Source organism: Mastigoproctus giganteus, chromosome 7 (assembly GCF_048544385.1).
Source record: "Mastigoproctus giganteus isolate SK-2022 chromosome 7, ASM4854438v1, whole genome shotgun sequence".
Taxonomy (NCBI): Eukaryota; Metazoa; Arthropoda; class Arachnida; order Uropygi; family Thelyphonidae; genus Mastigoproctus; species Mastigoproctus giganteus.
Window position 1 is genome coordinate 77,864,718 of NC_143581.1, and position 18,866 is coordinate 77,883,583.

Below are 18,866 nucleotides of genomic sequence, written 5' to 3' on the forward strand. Positions count from 1 at the left end.
GTACGATCTAAGTTAGATTACGGGTGCCAGGTATAGGCATGCTCTAGACTCAGCTTACTCCGATGGTTGGATCCCATCCACCATCAGGCGATCCGTATTGCCACTGGAGCATTTCGAACTTCTCCTGTCCATAGCTTCTATGTCGAAGCGAATGAGCCCTCATTATCGCTTCGCAGGAAACAGTTGTCTGTACAGTATACTTTGAAACTGAAATCCCTGCCAGACCATCTGACGTGGACACCCGTTTTTGAGTCACTTTGGGAAAATCTGTACAACATTCGCCAGACTGCCAATCAACCATTTAGTATTCATATCCAAAGGCTACTCAATGATTTGAATATCACATTAGACAACGTTGCCCCATCACCAGGGCAACCTTTTCCACCCTGGTATGCTCGTGTCCCAAACTGCAACTTCTCCCTTAACAGTTGGAGAAAGGACAGTACTCCAACCACCGCCTACCTGCAGCTCTTTTTAGCAGAGCACTCAAACATGCTGACTTCTTGCCCGTCTACACAGATGGCTCGAGGTCAGAAATGTCTGTCGGATCCGCAGCTGTTTTTCCAGACACCAAAGAATCTGAGCAGATCTCCAACGAATGCAGTGTGTTCACTGCAGAGCTGCATGCGGTTGAGCTAGCCTTAGATCGTATACAAACCACCCACCACAAAAAATATATTATATATACCGATTCTCTGAGTTCATTGCAGGCTTTATCATCGATGAGGTTCAACCCTCATCCTGTCCTGACCCGGATACAGCAGAAGCTGCACTTCCTTGCACAATTCGAATTTGATGTTCGTTTCTGCTGGATCCCAGGCCACATTGGGATCTCAGGAAATGATTTGGCAGACACTGCAGCCAAATCAGCCAACCTATTTAACTCTTGCCTGTTAGTCCCCTATACTGACTACAGGCCAGTAATTCGAAAGAAACTGGTATCCCAATGGCAACACTCATGGCATGGATAGGCTACAAACAAGTTATATGAGATTAAGCCTGTAACTGAACATTGGCAGTCTAGTCTGCGCAGGAACAGAAAAGAGGAAGTTGTTCTATCTCGGCTCCGCATAGGACATTGTCACTTGACACATTGCTATCTACTGAGGGCAGACGATCGTCCTATGTGTAGAAATTGTGACACCGTTTTAACAGTCCGTCATATTTTAATTGAATGTCCGTCCTTTTATAATGACTGCCGTTTATGTTTTAACCATCTGTCTGAACTTCATACACTCAGACAGGTTTTATCGGACAATGACGTGTCAGCTATTTTTAAGTTTTTACAACTTATTAATCTAAATAATTCTATCTAGAATATTTTATCGTTTTATGCTATATGAACGTTTTATATCATATATTTTTTTACAATAATATACAAATAATTTTATAGTTTTATATTCTACATCTTTTTGACTTGGCGCATTATAGCCTTAGAGGCATCCAATCCATGTATCCTCAAAATAATCAACTTCTTGCGATTCTGGAGGAAAAACACTATTTTCACACAAATGTTCAAAAACGACCGTCACAATTGGAGTGGGCACAAATGCAATTGCTGCCAAAATTCACATATTTAAAGCAAAATTAGCATCACTTTCATAATGTTGTTTCAATCCATTATTCTGAATGGAACGAAAAATACATTGTGAAAAGTGGAAAAAAAAACAACCCTGCTGCGAAGCGTCAGGAAAAACTCTTCTGCAAGCATTCATCATCGATGTCTCAAAATCTATAGTTATTGATTGCGGGGACATAGCCTGTTCCAATACTTTCAGCTGCTGTAGTAGAGATACATACGTTTCCTCAGACTTAGGCAATAATGCATAAACTAATGGAAGCAATATTTTGTCCTTGAATCCATGTATCGTATACAGCTGATAAAAAAAAGTAAGGGAACAGTTTTGAAAGTCCCATCGGCATACCAGTGTTCACTTCGCGCTAACAACTGCAAATTTCTTTTCGTACTGAAAATTAACATACATTGTCCTCGGGTTCAGAATCAAATGGTAGAAACAATTCTCCATTGCATGAACTGGGCCATCAAAATTTCGATTTCTTATATTTCGGATCGTTCGTTTCATTGTATCTACACTTGGAAGCTTAGGGGCTGCTGCTTGGCTACAGATTCTCAAAACATTTGAAATAATACTATGAGGCGTATTATTTGTTGTTTCTGCATAAGTTCAAATGGTATCAAGAAGTTGTGCTGCCTCAACTCCTGCTGCATCTCCACAATGATTGTGCTCTTCCATGTTTTAATGATGGTGTTATCTATCGTAGTAACTTGAGCGGCACATTTGGTTTTTCGGTAATTTTGACACTTCCAATGAATTTTTGTTTCATTTTGCCTGTCTTTATAAAACAAATGTCCACTAAAGCACAATTTTGGTTTTTCCTTTTTCTGATCAAAAATTCCACCGACATGATGCGTTCACAAACTCAAAGGGATGAAAAATAAACTCAAAATAAGAAAATGTTGTGATTGTAAGTGATTATAAATATATAAGTTCCTCCCTAATTGGCATGCCCTACCCCCACTCCCCTAAAACATGCTACTTAAGTTAAAGTTATTAACTAGGTACCTACCTAATTCCAATTTTGGAAAATAACAGGCAATTAAATTAAATCACCTGCAATGGTATGTATTTCTTGGAAATGTATACCTAGCATATAATAAACTTTCCTAGACTAAGTCTAGGAATGTTTATAGCCTGCAATTAATCGCTAGCAGTTTACCACCGCATCAGTTTATCGCATAAACAATTTATAGCCTACAAATGATCGCTAGCATATTTTATCGCCAGACAATACATATAATTTATATAAATTTATTGGTCATTTTAAATTGAAAATAAGGCTTTTCTATAGGTGTTATTCAAAAATTAAGTGCAGCTAAAAATGGAAGTTATATGCTAGGTATACATTTCCTAGAAATATATATCATTGCAGGTGTTTTAATTTAATTGCCTGTTATTTTCCAAAATTGGAATTAGGTAGGTACCTACTTAATCCCTTTAACTTAAGTAGCATGTTTTAGGGGGAGTGGGGGTAGGGCGTGCCGATTAGGGAGGTACTTATATGTTTATAATCTCTTACAACAACATTTTCTTATTTTGAGTTTATTTTTCATCCTTTTGAGTTTGTGAACGCATCATGTCAGCGGAATTTTTGAAATCAGAAAAAGGAAAACTGAAATTGTGCTTTAGTGGACATTTGTTTTATAAAGACAGGCAAAATGAAACAAAAATTCATTGGAAGTGTCAAAATTACCGAAAAACCAAATGTGCCACTCGAGTTACTACGGTAGATAACACCATCGTTAAAACATAGAAGGAGCACAATCATTGTGGAGACGCAGCAGGAGTTGAGGCAGCACAACTTCTTGATGCTATTCGAACTTATGCAGAAACAACAAATAATACGTCTCATAGTATTATTTCAAATGTTTCAAGAATCTGTAGCCAAGCAGCAGCCTCGAAGCTTCCAAGTGTAGATACAATGAAACGAACGATCCGAAATATAAGAAATTGAAATTTTGATGGCCCAGTTCTTCCAATGCATCATAGAGACATAGTTTTTACAGAAGAATATAAAACATCTTGCAATGGAGAATTGTTTCTACAATTTGATTCTGAACCCAAGGACAATCGTATGTTAATTTTCAGTACGAAAAGAAATTTGCAGTTGTTAGCGCGAAGTGAACACTGGTATCCCAATGGGACTTTCAAAACTGTTCTGTTACTTTTTTATCAGCTGTATACGATACATAGATTCAAGGACAAAATATAGCTTCCATTAGTTTATGCATTATTGCCTAACAAGTCTGAGGAAACGTATGTATCTCTATTACAGCAGCTGAAAGGAACCGGCTATGTCCCCGCAATCAATAACTATAGATTTTGAGACTGATATGAATGCTTGCAGAAATGTTTTTCCCGGCACTTCGTAAAGGAGTGTTTTTTCCACTTTTCACAATGTATTTTTCGTTCTTAAAGGATTACCAAGAACGAATAATTCTGTTGAAGGGTGGCATAGAGGATTTGAGGAACAAGTCGCTGCTTATCATCCCAACATTTGGAAATTTATCGATTGCATCAAAAAAGAACAAAGTATTAACAAAATGCACATTGAACAATATTTAAGTGGAAGTGATCAGGGCAACAAAAAAAAGAAGTATCGCAATTGTGATGAACGAATTAAAAGGCTTGTTAGTGCATACAATGAACAGGGTGATATTGTTGATTATCTAAGAGGTATAACACATAATATTTCTTATTAAAAATTTACATATTGTGTTGTAAATATTACAGTTTCTTAGTAATTAATTATCCCAACGTGACTGATTCTGAAGATTGCATAAACATTCATTTTGAATTTTTGCAGTGTACTATGACATACCTAATGTTATAATTAGTTTAGTTTAAAATTAATCAATTGTTATATTGTTCAAATAATGGATTTTTTACTACATGTAAATTACATATTTCCATACATGTGTTTTTTTTATTTCTGTACTATTCCCTCACAGTTCACAGAATTCCAAAAATATGCTAATCATAGCTTAAGGCAGAAACTTAAATAAAAAATAACTTTTTATGATTTGACCAAACACATCTCATTGCTTCTAGACGGTAAAATGCGATAAACTCTCCTAGACTTGGTACAAACACAGAACGAGAACTAGTCCCCTACTTTTCTGAGGATGATTCTATGGTTTTTTGCAGTAATATAAATGACTTAATGAACTATTTAGGAAATAGTTACAATCCTACACAGTGAAGACTTTTTATTGGCTCATCAAAGAGGAATCTTAAAAGTATGTTGCTTCACAATGCAAATAAATATGAATCAATTTCAGTAGCCCATTCTTGCATTCGAAAGAAACATATGAGGGCTTGAAGAAATTGTTGACAAATATTAAGTATGAAGAACGTAGTTGGTTGGCCTGTGTTGACTTTAAAGTGATAGGCATGTTACTTGAGCAGCAATCTGACTATACAAAAATGCCTTGCTTTTTGTGTGAGTGGGACAGTCGGGCAAGGAGTAAGCACTGGGATGCCAAGGTCTGGCCAGAGAGGAGCAGTTTGCTGACTGGATCAAAGAACATAGTTCATAAACTACTGGTCGACCCCAAAACTGCCCTCCTTCCACCCTTGCACGTCAAACTGGGTTTGATGAAACAGTTTGTGAAAGCTTTACCTCAGGAAGGTCCCTGCTTCAACTATCTTTGTATAAAAAACTCTCATCGATCACCCAAGAGAAGCTAAAGCAAGGTATTTTTGTTGGACCTCAAATTTGCAAACTGCTGAGGGATCAAGATTTTGAGGGAACTATGAATAAAAGAGAAAAACAGGCATGAATTAGCTTCAGGTCTGTTGCTGAGAACTTCTTAGGAAACAACTAGGAGTCAGACTCCAAGAATATAGTGGAAAATATGTTGGCAAACTTCAAAAAGCTGGGCTACAACATGAGTGTCAAGATGCATTTTTTACACTCCCATCATCGACTATGTTTCAGAACATCTAGGAATTGTGATGAAGAACAGGTTAAGAGGATTCACCAGGATGTTAAAGACATAGGGATGAGGTACCAGGGGAGGTGAGACATCAACATGATAGCTGAATATTCCTGGATGCTGAAGAGGGTCTCTAAAGTAGAAATATCTACAAGAAAATCAAAGAAATTAAAATTTTACCCATCTTATACCAGCTTTTAAAATGAGAGGCAAGTGTTTAGTGGACTGTTTACACTGCCTTTTTTTAAGTGTTTTGAATGTGTATTTAAATATAAAAGTCTGGTAAGAGTAGCATTTTCTTATAATTTCAGTGCACAAATTTTGCCAAAATTAATAAAAGTTTTTAAAAATAAAATTTTCTTTTATGATTTTTGAAGAAAGCTCACAGAATGACCCGATGGAAGTCATTTATGAAATCAGCATTAGAAAATGATTCAGAAACCCCCTTTTCTGAGAAAAAATCAGTGAATTTATTTAAAAATGCAGAGTAGTGTATTATTAAGTATTATACTATTAAACACAATTTAGCATCTCTCGTACTGTGGATTTATTTCATAACTAGGGTGCAGCTGTTTCACCATCAGAGTATCTAATCACCCACTGATGAAGGGCCAAATAGCCCCTGAAAAGGCCATCTGGATGGTGGTATCCAATGAGAATAAGAAACCTATTTGGGAGCATTACTTATTCAAAGTACAACCAACTGCACAACTCATTGTGAAAGCATTCACAATATGAGATATAATGACATGATGCCACTGTCATAACTTTGTTTAATTTGATGCATATCTTGGTTCTTGAGGGGAGCATTGTCAAGGCCATGTTATGTCAAGGATCTGGGTATATTCTTACTGTGTGTACGCCATATCCAAAAATTTCATTACTTCATACAGCATGTCCCCCATCCACTTTTTCTTACTATTGAATACACCATGAATTGTCAAACTAATAGAGCAAACTTATCTGCAAAACGATCTAAACTTCCCAAACACTTCCTAGTTCATTTCACAAATATACTTGGTCTTAGTTCTAATCTCAATGATGTCCATTTCCACTTACAGTCTGCCAAACCCCACATACTTTTCTGTCAGAATCCCAGTTATCGGTTGATTCAACCAATTCCCATCTCAGTTGCCCAAATTATTCGCTATATGATTCCTTTTGCCTCAAAGGAGGTACTTGTGTATATGTCCGTTCCGATATTCCTTCTCAGAGACTTGATAATTTGGAATCTCCTCTTTTCGATCTTCTCTGGCTTAAAATCTCTCTCTCTACCTCATTCTGTCAAATTCATCTGTTGTCTCTACTGTTCTCCCAACTCCAATAATCACTTGGAACTCTTTGACTTCCTCTCTTTGCAACTTGACTTTCTCCAGTCCAACTTTCCTAACAGTGAGGTAATTTTCCTTGGTGATTTTAATGTTCACAACTCATGCTGGCTTCCGTTTTCTAGTCACACAGACCCAGCTGGTCAAGATGCCAAGATTGCAACTACTAATGATGTCACACAGATTGTTCATTTACCTACCAGAATACCGGACAATCTTAACCATACAGCCAACAGATTGAAGTTTGTTCCAACAATCAACACCTTCTGGCTGGCTGGCTAAAGGCAAATTTCTCCACATCTATCTACAACTGTCTTTCCTCAATTTGAATTATGTCCTCTCAGGTGATTAAACTGAGCAAGAAGCAGAATCCCATCAGCATTGAGGTTGCTCAAACCATTCAAGGCCTTATGCACCCAAACCAGTTCAACTGCAAGTGACTAGTTTCCAGACACTGCAATTTGCAGAACTTAAGCCTCTGTTCCCCTCATGAATCTCACCCTTCCGTGTACTCATTCCAGCAGCTCTACATCCTTTCTAAAATGAGGCCTCCAGACCTGTATGCAGTACTCAAGGTGTAGCCTGACAATTGCTCTGTACAAAGGATAAAAACACCTCATTATCCCTGCTAGCAAAATTCCTGTATATCACTAACAAGACCCCATGAGCTGCTCTGACAGCCTGTCTGCACTGTCAGAAAACTTCATATATGACTACACGATTACCCCCCCCAGTCTTTTTCATTCTCCACTACCCTGAGTGTAGTACCACATGGTTTGGTATGTTACTCTGTGATTACTGCTACCCATAAGCAGTACTTTGCATTTGTCAATGTTAAACTTCAGTTGCCGCTTCACAGCCCATCTGCCCAAATTTTCTAGATCCTGTTGCAGTAGCATACTGCCTCACTGTCATTAACAACACTGCCAACCATTGTATCTTCTGCAAACTTGAACATTAAGCCTGATATACCTTCAACAGTATCATTGATAAATATAGAATAGGCCCAACACTGAACCCTTGTGGACTCAAACGAAATAATATTAGCCCATGAAGAGCAGTGTCCATTGATTTAGCACTCTCTCTCTTCTTTCACTCAACCATCACTTTATTAAGGTTTGAAAATGGCAGAAGGTTATCAAATTGTAGCAGGATACTTAATGATTTTGTAATAACTGAGAGCGAAGTGGAGGATAAATTGTTGAAGTTAAACATAAGAAAAGCACCTCGGGTGATGGGATCTATCCAGTTATATTACAGGAGGCAGCAAAGCAACTAAGCAAATCCTTAGCCATAATTATGAGAGCATCCTTGGACTCAGGGGAGGTTCCCACGGACTGGAGATGTGCAAATGTATCCCCAATTCACAAAGGGGGATCGAAGGGTGACACGAATAATTACAGACCAGTTAGTTTAACTTCAGTTCTGAGTAAAATAATGGAGTCACTTGTTAATGATGCATTGCAGGATCATCTAGACAAGACTGCAGCAATAATTCAGACACAGCATCGGTTTGTTAAGGGAAAGTCTTGTCTGACAAATTTGATAGGATATTATGATGTGGTTACAAAGGAACTGGATGCAAAAAATAATTTTTATATCATATATTTGGATTTCAGGAAAGCTTTTTGACACTGTTGCGCATGGAAGACTATTGTACAAATTGGAGTAGAATGGTATTAAGGGTGAGTTGCTACAATGGATAAAAGGATGGTTAAGTGGGAGAAGACAGAGGGTGGTAATCAATGGGTGCTGCTCTTCGTGGACTAATGTTATTAGTGGAGTCCCACAGGGTTCGGTGTTGGGTCCACTATTGTTTTGTATATTTATCAATGATATTGATGAAGGTATATCAGTCTTAATGTCGAAGTTTGCAGATGATAGAAAGGTTGGCAGGGTTGTTAATGACAGTAATGGCAGTGTGCTATTGCAACAGAATCTAGATAATTTGGACAGATGGGCTAAGAAGTGGCAACTGAAGTTTAACCTTGACAAATGCAAAGTACTGCATATGGGTAGAAATAACTCCAGAGAAGCGTACCAGCTGTGTGGTACTACACTTAAGGTGGAAGAAAATGAAAAAGACCTGGGAGTAATTCTGCAGTCAGATATGAAGTTTTCTGAGCAATGCAGACATGCTGCCAGGGCAGGTCATGGGGTTTTGTCAATGATATATAGGAATTTTGCTAGCAGGGAAAAGCAGGTGATTGTCCCTTTTTATAAGGCAATGGTCAAGACCTGGAGTACACGTACAGGTCTGAAGGCCTCATTTTAGGAAGGATGTAGATTTACATGAGCGTGTACAGAGAAGGGCAACAAGATTGGTGAGGGGATGAAGGGATCCTCTCACCAAGAGAGGCTTAAGTTCTGCAAATTGCAGTGGCTGGAGACTAGGCATCTGCGCGGTGATCTGGTTGAGGTGTATAAGGCCTTGAATGGGTTGAGCATGCTGAATTCTGATGGGATCCTTCCACTTGTTCAGATTATGAACCTAAGGGGGCATAAATTTAAATTAAGAAAGGACAGATGTAGAATAGATGTGCGGAAATTTTCCTTTAGCCAGCGGGTGGTTAATTGCTGGAACAAACTTCCATCTGTCGTTGTAGAAGTTGATAGGTTGAATACATTTAAGGAGGAACTGGACAGGCATTTGGAGGGAATGATGTGGTTTTTTTTTTTTTTTTTCTTGGCTGATGCTGCATAAGCTCATACACTTGCATTCTTTCATCACATGCTGCTGCTACTACTGCTACTACTACTACTATATATAGCTGCAACTTGCTGTTAATGCTGTACTCCTCCAATTTGTACAGCAGGCTTCCATGTGCAGCAGTGTCAAAAGCTTTCCTGGATTTCAGGACAGCTTTTAGAATTAATAGAGGTACATGATGCACAAAAGCAAGCTTAACAGCATCAGCCAAAAAAAAAAAAAAAAACCACTTTCCATTTCACTGATCTGTTTGTCTAGTTCTGCCTTGAATTTATTTAAGCTATCAACTTCCACAACAGATGGGAGTTTGTTCCACCAGTCACCTACCTTCTGGCTAAAGGCAAACTTCCACACATCTATTCTACAACTCTCTTTCCTCAATTTGAGTCTATGCCCCCTTAGGTTTGTAATCTGAGAAAGAGGAAGAATCCCATCAGCATTGAGCCTGCCCAATCCATTCAAGGCCTTATACACCTCAATCACATTGCCTTGCAGGTGACTAGTCTCGAGAAGCTGCAATTTGCAAAACATAAGCCTCTCTTCATAAGAGCAACCCTTTGTTCCCCTTTTCTGTACTTGTTCTAGCAACTCTACAACCTTCCTAAAATAAGGCTTCCAGATCTGTATACAGTATTCCAAGTGTAACCTGACCATTACCTTATACAAGGGGATAATCACCTCCTATTCCTGCTCACAAAATTCCTGTATATCATTAACAAGACCCCATGACCTACTCTGGCAGCCCATCTGCACTGCTCAGAAAACTTCATATCTGACTGCACAATTACTCCCCCCCAATCTTCCATTCCCCACTACCCTGAGTGTAACACCACCCAGTTGGTACATTTCCCTGGGATTACTGCTACCCATATAAAGTACTTTGCATTTGTCAGTGTTAAACTTCAGTTGCCACTTCTCAGCCCATCTGCCTAAATTTTCCAGATCCTGTTGCAGCAGCATACTATCATTACTGTTATTAACAATGCACCAATTTTGGTTTAACTGCAAATTTTGGACATTAAGCTTGATATACCTTCATCCATTCCATTGATAAATATACAAAACAACAGGCACCAAACCCTGAGGGACACCACTAATAACATTAGTGCACATTGAGCAGTATCCATTGGTTACCACTCTGTCTTCTCCCACTCAACCATCCCATTATCCATTGCAGTAACTTGCCCTTAATGCCATACTGCGCCAATTTGTACAGTAGTCTTCCATGTGCAACAGTATCAAAAGTTTTCCTGAAATCCAAGTATACGATATCAAGATTATTGCATCCAGTAGCTTTGTGACCACATCATAGTATCCAATGAATTTGGACAGACAAGACTTCCCCTTGTCAAACCCATGCTGTGTCTATCTGAGTTATTACTGCTGTCTTGTCTTGTCTAGATGATCCCGAAATGCTTCTTTAACCAGTGACACCATTATTTTCCCTGGAACAGAAGTTAAACTAACAGGTCTGTAATTACTCATGTCATTCTTTGTTTCCCCTTTGTGAATTGGAGATAGATTTGCACATCTCCAGTCCATGGGGAACTCCCCCGAGTCCAAGGATACTCTCATAATTATGGCCAAGGGTTTGCTTACTTCTTTTGTCACCTCCTTTAATATAATTGGATAGATCCCATCTACCCGAGGCACCTTTCTTATGTTTAACTTCAACAATTTCTCCTCCACTTGCCATTAGAGTTTTTGATAAACATCTGGCCCTCTCCTTCTTGAATAACTTCTCATGTGTGAATGTAGATACAAAATACTCATTTAGTTCAGCAGCTATATGAGAATAATCATCTACAGTAAAATGATTGATATCAAGTGGACCAATCTGATTCATCCCCTTCCTTTTAGAGTTTATATAAGTAAAGAAGTCTTTACTAGTTTTCTTTACATCCTTTGCCAAAGATTTCTCATAATCTGCCTTCGCTTGCCTAACCTCCTTTGTGACTTAATTACAGACCAGCTTGTATCTACCATAGGCCTCTGTGTCGCCTGACAATTTATGTGCATCCCATGCATTTTTCTTCTCTGCTACAAGTCTCATTAGTTCATCTGACATCCATTTGGGCCTAAACCTAGAGCAGTATTTCTTAGTTGGATCAAAAAGCCTACTAGCTTCCTTGGATCAAAAAGCCTACTAGCCTACTAGAATTACATACTTGAATGCTTCACATTTAGAATTTGCTCTTGGCAACATGATCAGAACTTAAAAAATCTCTGAGACTCTGTAGTCACTTTTACGAAAGTAAAAATCCTTCCCTTTACCCCCAATGGTAGTTGCATCTTTAAGTAAATCCCACATCAGTACAATGTGAGCACTGCCTCCTAGTGGTTCCTTTATATGTAAATTCTTAATGCAATAATAATCACACTGATAATCAGATGAAGAGTGTTACTCCCTCTTGTTGCCTCCCTAACATGCTGCTGTAGAAAATAATCATCCAATAAATCCATAAAAGCCATGCTGGTGTCCCTTCTGTTCCAGGGAAATTATTAGAGGCACTGGTTAGAGAAGCACTACAGGATCAACTAGAAAAGACTTCAATTATAGTTTGGACGCAGCATGGGTCCCTTAGGGGGAAGTCTTGTCTGACCAATTTGATTGGATACTATGATGTGGTCATAAGGAACTGGAAGCAAAAAAATTTTTTGATATCATATACTTGGATCTTAGGAAAGCTTGTGATACTGTTCCACATGGAAGACCACTGTAAAAATTGAAGCAGTATGGCATTAACGGCAAATTGAAACAGTATGGCATTAACGGAAAAGGTAATTAATGGACACTGCTCTTTGTGGACTTATGTTATTGGTGGACTCCCCCAGGGTTCACTGTTGGGTCCATTGTTGTTTTCTGTATTTATTAATGATATTGATGAAGGTATATCTCAGTTTGCAGACGATACGAAGGTCAGCAGGGTTGATAATGACAGAATGCTATTGCAGCAGGATGAGCAGATAGGCTGAGAGGTGGCAACTGAAGTTTAACATTGACAAATGTAAAGTTCTGTACAGCAGATCCTTGTTATAATGCGGTTCGCTTTACGTTGATTCGCTATAACGCTGTTCTTATATTATAACCTATATCTAACTATAACGTTGTCACAAATCACTATTACACTCTTTTACAGATTGCATTTTTGGCATATTTAACGAAAATGTTTCATCTGATGGAATCAATAGCTTGAAAATGAATAGCAAACCAGCATTAAAACGTTTCCCACGCTCAGTGAAATTTTCTCCATGCTAATTTAATTGCAGTATAGTGACTTGTCACGTAGTTCCGAGATTAACATTTTAAAAATGATCAAGTATATTGTTTGTAATATTTGCTTTATATGCATTTATCTGAAGTCTAGTCATCACTCGGTACAGTATTAGACATCGTGCGTAACAGACAGTTTACTCGAACATTGTATCATAATTAAAGCAACCAATGCAGTTACATTTTTGAGGAGTTAATAATGGAGGATAAGAATGAAAAAGCAATGTCTGGATGCAGTATAAAGACTACAAATGTAAGAAAGACTGAATTTGAAAATTAAATTAGTTGTTTTGAAGCGAATCGATTCTGGTCAATGACAAATGGATGTGTGCCATAATTTACGATTGGCAAGTTTAACTGTAAGAACAAATATAAAAAATAAAGAATTAATTTTAACAGTGGGAAAGATAGCTGTTCCACTGCAAGCAACTAGGGCTAGGCCCTAGGATTGAAGTAGAGAGACTTTAACTAATTTTATTGAAGATAATATCCAACACAGAATTCAGTTATTATAAAAAAAAAGAAAGATTAACCTATATGATGATCTGAAGAAAGCTCACCTGAAAAAAAAATGTGGAACAATTTAAAACTAAGTAAGGGCTGGTTGAATAGATTTAAAATCAGGGAGAAGCTGCAAGTGCAGATCAAGAAGCCAAAACTTTCAAAAAAGAACTTGTTAAAATTATTGAAGAGGGATATGTGTTAAACTTCTCAACAAGTTTTTAACAAAGATGAAACAGAACTTTTTTGGAAACAAATGCCTAAAAGAAGTTTCACACTGAAAGAAGAAAAAAACATGCTAGGTTTCAAAGCGGCAAAGGATCGGTTGACTCTATTGTTGGGTGGTAATGATGCAAGCAGTGGCAGATAGTTGGGAACTCCTAGGCAAATTATATTTGGGCCCCCCCCCAAAAAAAAATAATAATTAAAACAAAAGAATAAAAAATAAATAAAAGCAAGGTGGCAAATAAATGAAATTTTGTACCTTTGAATTTTTTGCTTAAATTAATCAAGATTTTTATGATGTTTACTGCAAACATTAATCTATTTTAGAACACTATAGGAAAATGTCTTGGCTTGGGGGCTCCTCAAAGCCTGGGGCCCCTAGGCACATGCCTCATTGCCTTAATGGGTAATCTTGCCACTGGCTGCAAGAGATTTTGAATTAAAACCCCTTTTAGTTTATCAGGAAGAGGGCAAAGTACAACCCAAAATCAACGCAATTTAGATCGATTAAATTCACGATTTTAATTGTAATTTTAAGTTTAATTTTGATACGAAATTAGTTACGACATAATTATATACATATGTAATGCAGAATATTTTATATTTACAAATATTTGAATATTAAATATTTTGACCGACATTTGTTCATCTTTTTACTACCATTGATTAGGAAATATCCTATGGCACCGACCGCAACTCACAAATACATATGTTACCTTATGGTAATGTAGCACTCGCTTACCGCGGATTCACTTAGTGCTCTTTTTTTCCGCAACGAATTATCAGCGTTAAGCGGGAGTCACCTGTATATGGGTAGCAGTAACCCCAAAGTACTACACTCAGAGTAGTAGAGAATGAAAAGGAACTGCCGGTAATTGTGCAGTCAAATATGAAGTTTTCTGAGCAGTGCAGACCATCTGCAAGACTAGCTCATGGTGTCTTGTCAATGATATACAGGAATTTTTCTAGCAGAGATAAGAAGGTGATTATCCCCTTGTATAAAGCAATGGTCAGGCCACACCTTGAGTACTGTATACAGGTCTGGAGGCCTCATTTTAGGAGGGATGTAGAGCTGCTGAAATGGGTACAGAGAAGGGCAACAAGATCAGTGAATGGAACAAAGGATTGCTCTTATGAAGAAAGGCTTAAGTTTTGCAAATTACAGTGTCTGGAGACTAGGTACCTGTGAGATGATCTGATTGACATGTATAAGGCCTTGAATGGTTTGAGCAAGCTCAATGCTGATGGGATTCTTCCTCTTGCCCAGATTAATCACCTGAGGGGACAAATTCAAAATGAAGAAAGACAGTTGTAGAATAGCTGTGCAGAAATTTGCCTTTAGCCAGCAGTTGGTTGATTGCTAAAACAAACTCCCATCTGTTGTAGAAGTTGACAGCTTAAATAAATTCAAAGCAGAATTAGACAAACATTTGGAGTGAATGGATGGGTGAAATGGTTTTTTTTTTTTTTTGGCTGATTCTGTATAAGCTTGCTTTCTTTCTTACATCATATGCCTGTACTAATGCTAATATGATTTCAAAACTATTTTTTGCATCCAATTCCTTGGTCACTGCATCATAGTAACTTATCAGATTGGTTAGACAAGACCACCCCTTGATATATCCCTGCTGTGATTACAGTATAATTGTATGCCTGTCCAAATGGTGCTGCATTACTTCTTTAACCAATGATATTATATTATTCATGTGTGAATGTAGATGCAAAATACCTATTCAATTTGTCTACAAACTGAGCTAACCCATAGATTTCAAGTGGCCAATGTGATTCACCCCCTTCCTTCTACTGTGAATATAAGCACTTTAATTTCTGTAATAGTTTGTTAATTTAAATCATAAAATATAATTTAAATTTAAATTTTCTAAAGTATTTCAAAACCTACAGCTTAATATTCAGATAACCTTTGTTATTGATATTTTGCTGGGAATTTTGTAACTTTCCTTCAGTAGCTTAAAGTTTTCTTCTCCAGTGATTAAAGTTTTTTCGACAGTTTCATTCTGGTTTCATTTAAATTTTATAATACAGTGAATTCCAGTCATTTGCGCCACCGGTTAATTGATGCAGCTGTTTATTTGGGACAAATATTAAAGAATAGAACCTAATGAGCAAATACCCAGGGTTTTCTTTGCTTAATTCGGCCAACATGCCGTTTAATTGGGGAAAGGGGATGCAGCACTCGAGATTACCCTACGATTGTCTCCAACCAGACCACGTGGTCCGGTCGGATTTCTGGGGATCACAACCATAAAACAATAAAAACAATTTGCAGTTTCCGGTTCATTGGGCTTTTCTGTTAGTGCAATCTATTATAAATGGGTAGTAAACTCAATGTTATTGCATTTGCAATAATACCGATAGTTGGAATTCTGTGGGATTTTACATTAATATAAATCACCGTTAATATAAATATAAGTCAAATAACCGGAATCTACTGTATCTCAAGGCTTGGAAAGAGATTATTAGTGCCAGGACCCAGAATTTTTAAGCTCATGAAAATGGATAAGTTTTTTGGAAATTTTTAGTCTTCTTGATTAATTAACATATTAAATTTTGTTTTACAAATGAACGAGAGTAGCCTTGTGCAGTTGAAGTTTTTATGGCTCCGGCTAATAGAGAAGTTTTTTGAAATTTTTTCTGTTTTATTAACTTAAATTGGCATATTAATTTATTTTCTAGAGTAGCTTTATATTCCTAGTTATGATATTTACTTTAATTTTTAATTTCAATAGAGATTTTGTAAGTTATTACCTAGTATCGGTAAGGGTATCCAATCCACATGTTTTACAAGTTTTGCGGCTCCGGCGAACGTAAAGTTTTTAGCTATATTTAGCCGCTTTATTGACTTAATTGTTATATTAAATTATTTTCTATAAGTAGCTTATAGACCTAGTCAAGATCCGTGGTCGATTCGGAATTTAGATAGCGAGATTTTGGAAGTTAATTAATACTTAGTGTCCGTAGATTTACTGTTCATAACTTGCCGCCATTGTTATACGATACGTTATATCCCGTACTAGATAGCGTTAGCTTAGTATAGTATATAATATTATCAATTAATCAGTAAAATTTATTAATCTTGATAAACTTCATTGTCAATTAAATTGTACTATTTTAAAATACATATATTGTAGTGGCTGGAGACTAGGCACCTGCGAGGTGATCTGATTGAGGTGTAAAGGCCTTGAATGGATTGAGCATGCTGAATTCTGATGGAATTTTTTCACTTGCTCAGATTACAAACATGAGAGGACATAAATTCAAATTGAGGAAAGACAGTTGTAAAATAGATATGCAGAAATTTGCCTTTAGCAAATTTCTTGCACATCTTTCTTTCATGCCTCTTTCTTGCATCACATGCCTCTACTGCTATTATAATAGCTAACTAAAACACACTTATTTGCATATATTTTATATCTAGCCCAATCCAAGCCAAGACAGAAATGGACCTTTCATGTCAGCCTCTCTATATCAATATTCAGTTTCTATATAAAGTAGTCAGTGCAAGAATTTTAACATTATGTACATATGTAAAATATTTCTATTTATCTTTTAAGTAATTTTTCTAAATATTTTATGCAAAATGAAAATGTATAAATCATTGTCAACTTCAGGTACATTTTGGACTTGGCATCTCAGTGCAGCTGCATTGGACTAATTACCCACCTGAAAATATTTCAGTAGGATGATGGGAAGATCTCTGCATTTTTTTTTTTGGTTATAGTGCATATAACCAATTTAGTTTAAATGTCTTTTCTGCAATAAGATTTTATTTGTTTTTGTTTATCTCTACCTAATTTTTTTACATGCTGTTTCAGGGTAAACGTACGTCAACAGAAACGAGCCAGGTTGGAATTTGGGACCAAACTAGGAATGAATTCTCCATTTTAAACGTTGATCTATGCACAGCCAGTAATGGTCATCTCCATGCCAGCTGAATATTCACAGAATTCTTTTGATATAATGAAAACTGTGTGTTCATGCAAGTATGGATGCATGAATGTTTGATTCTGTAGAATTTGTGTATTCATTATGATCTTTATAAAATTACTGGACTTAAACCTATTTTTTTCCCAAAAATTATTTTTAGATTCGGTGTTTGGTTGCTTCTGTTTAATTAAATAGCACTAATAGGAATTATTTACTCACATTCTTGTCTTTTCTATTACCTAACCCTGCAGCATGCCAACTATTAAACCCAGTGCAATATTAGTCTTAGCACAATTAAGTGCTAATACTAATATTACTAATATACTAATACACTGGTGCAAGGAAGCCCTAGGCTTTGCACTAACAAAAAAATAAAAATAAAATCAATAACAATCAATAAAAAAAACTAACTTTTTTTTTTTTTTATGTAAACCCCAAACACTAGAGGTATTAGAACCTATAGTCAGGGCCGGCCCGAACAAAAGCTGGGCCCGGTGCAAAGTTCACTTGCGGGGCCTTGATACAAATTCGTACAACAAAATAATTTATTGCATTTTGATATTTATTACATTGCACAAATTGGTTTAGTAAAGATTACATGAAAATGATAAATAATTAAATTATTTTAATAAACTTAACATTTCAATCACAAAAAAAATCTTTAATAAATCAAATAAAAAAAATAATTGCTTCATATACTTATAAAATACAATTTGGTATGCGACTTAATCGAATAAGGTCACAATATGTGATTTTTGTTTCATTTTCTTACGTGTTTTATAGCAAATTCGTTGATAATATCATCATAATTTAGTTTTTTGGCTATTTCGGATTCGATAGATAAAATGGCTAAGGAGGTAAATCGTTCTTGACTAATGCTAGAAATCAAGTAATTTTTTATTATTTTCAATCTTGAGAAAGATCTTTCTGCAGATGCGACGGTAATTGGTAAGGTTAATATAATTTTCAGAACAGTAACAAAATTTGGATACAATTCAAATAAATTATTTTTCAGTAAATATTGTAATATTTGTAATACAGTATTGTGGTCCTGGAAGGCAAAACTCGACGACAAATTTTAATTTCATTAAATAAATCAATGCAATCAATATCGTCTTGCAAGGTAGCATTTAAGTCTTTGCAACATTTAAGAAGATCGTTTTCAGTCAGTTTTTGAATATTATCCGAATTATATAAAAAACATATGATGTCTCATGTTCGTGATAAATTTCGAATCTTTTCTTAAAAGAAATAATCGCACTATCAATTATGACTAGAAAATATTGAATTCTGAAATATTCTTTGTCTGATGAAATAGGCTGATCGATTCTTTCATAACAAAATTGCTTTGTTTTTCGTCCAGTT

At 36.4% G+C, this 18,866-nt stretch overlaps 1 protein-coding gene across 1 annotated transcript in view; it reads left to right on the forward strand.

Annotated features, from left to right (window-relative positions):
• Positions 1–17,500, forward strand: part of l(2)k05819 (transmembrane protein 94-like protein l(2)k05819) — an 809,128-nt gene extending 791,628 nt beyond the window's left edge. The window contains exon 30 of the mRNA XM_090377739.1: positions 17,390–17,500. Within this exon, the coding sequence (XP_090233865.1) occupies positions 17,390–17,462 (73 nt within the window). The 3' untranslated portion in view covers positions 17,463–17,500. The remainder of the gene's footprint in view (positions 1–17,389) is intronic.
• The last annotated feature ends 1,366 nt before the right edge of the window (positions 17,501–18,866 follow it).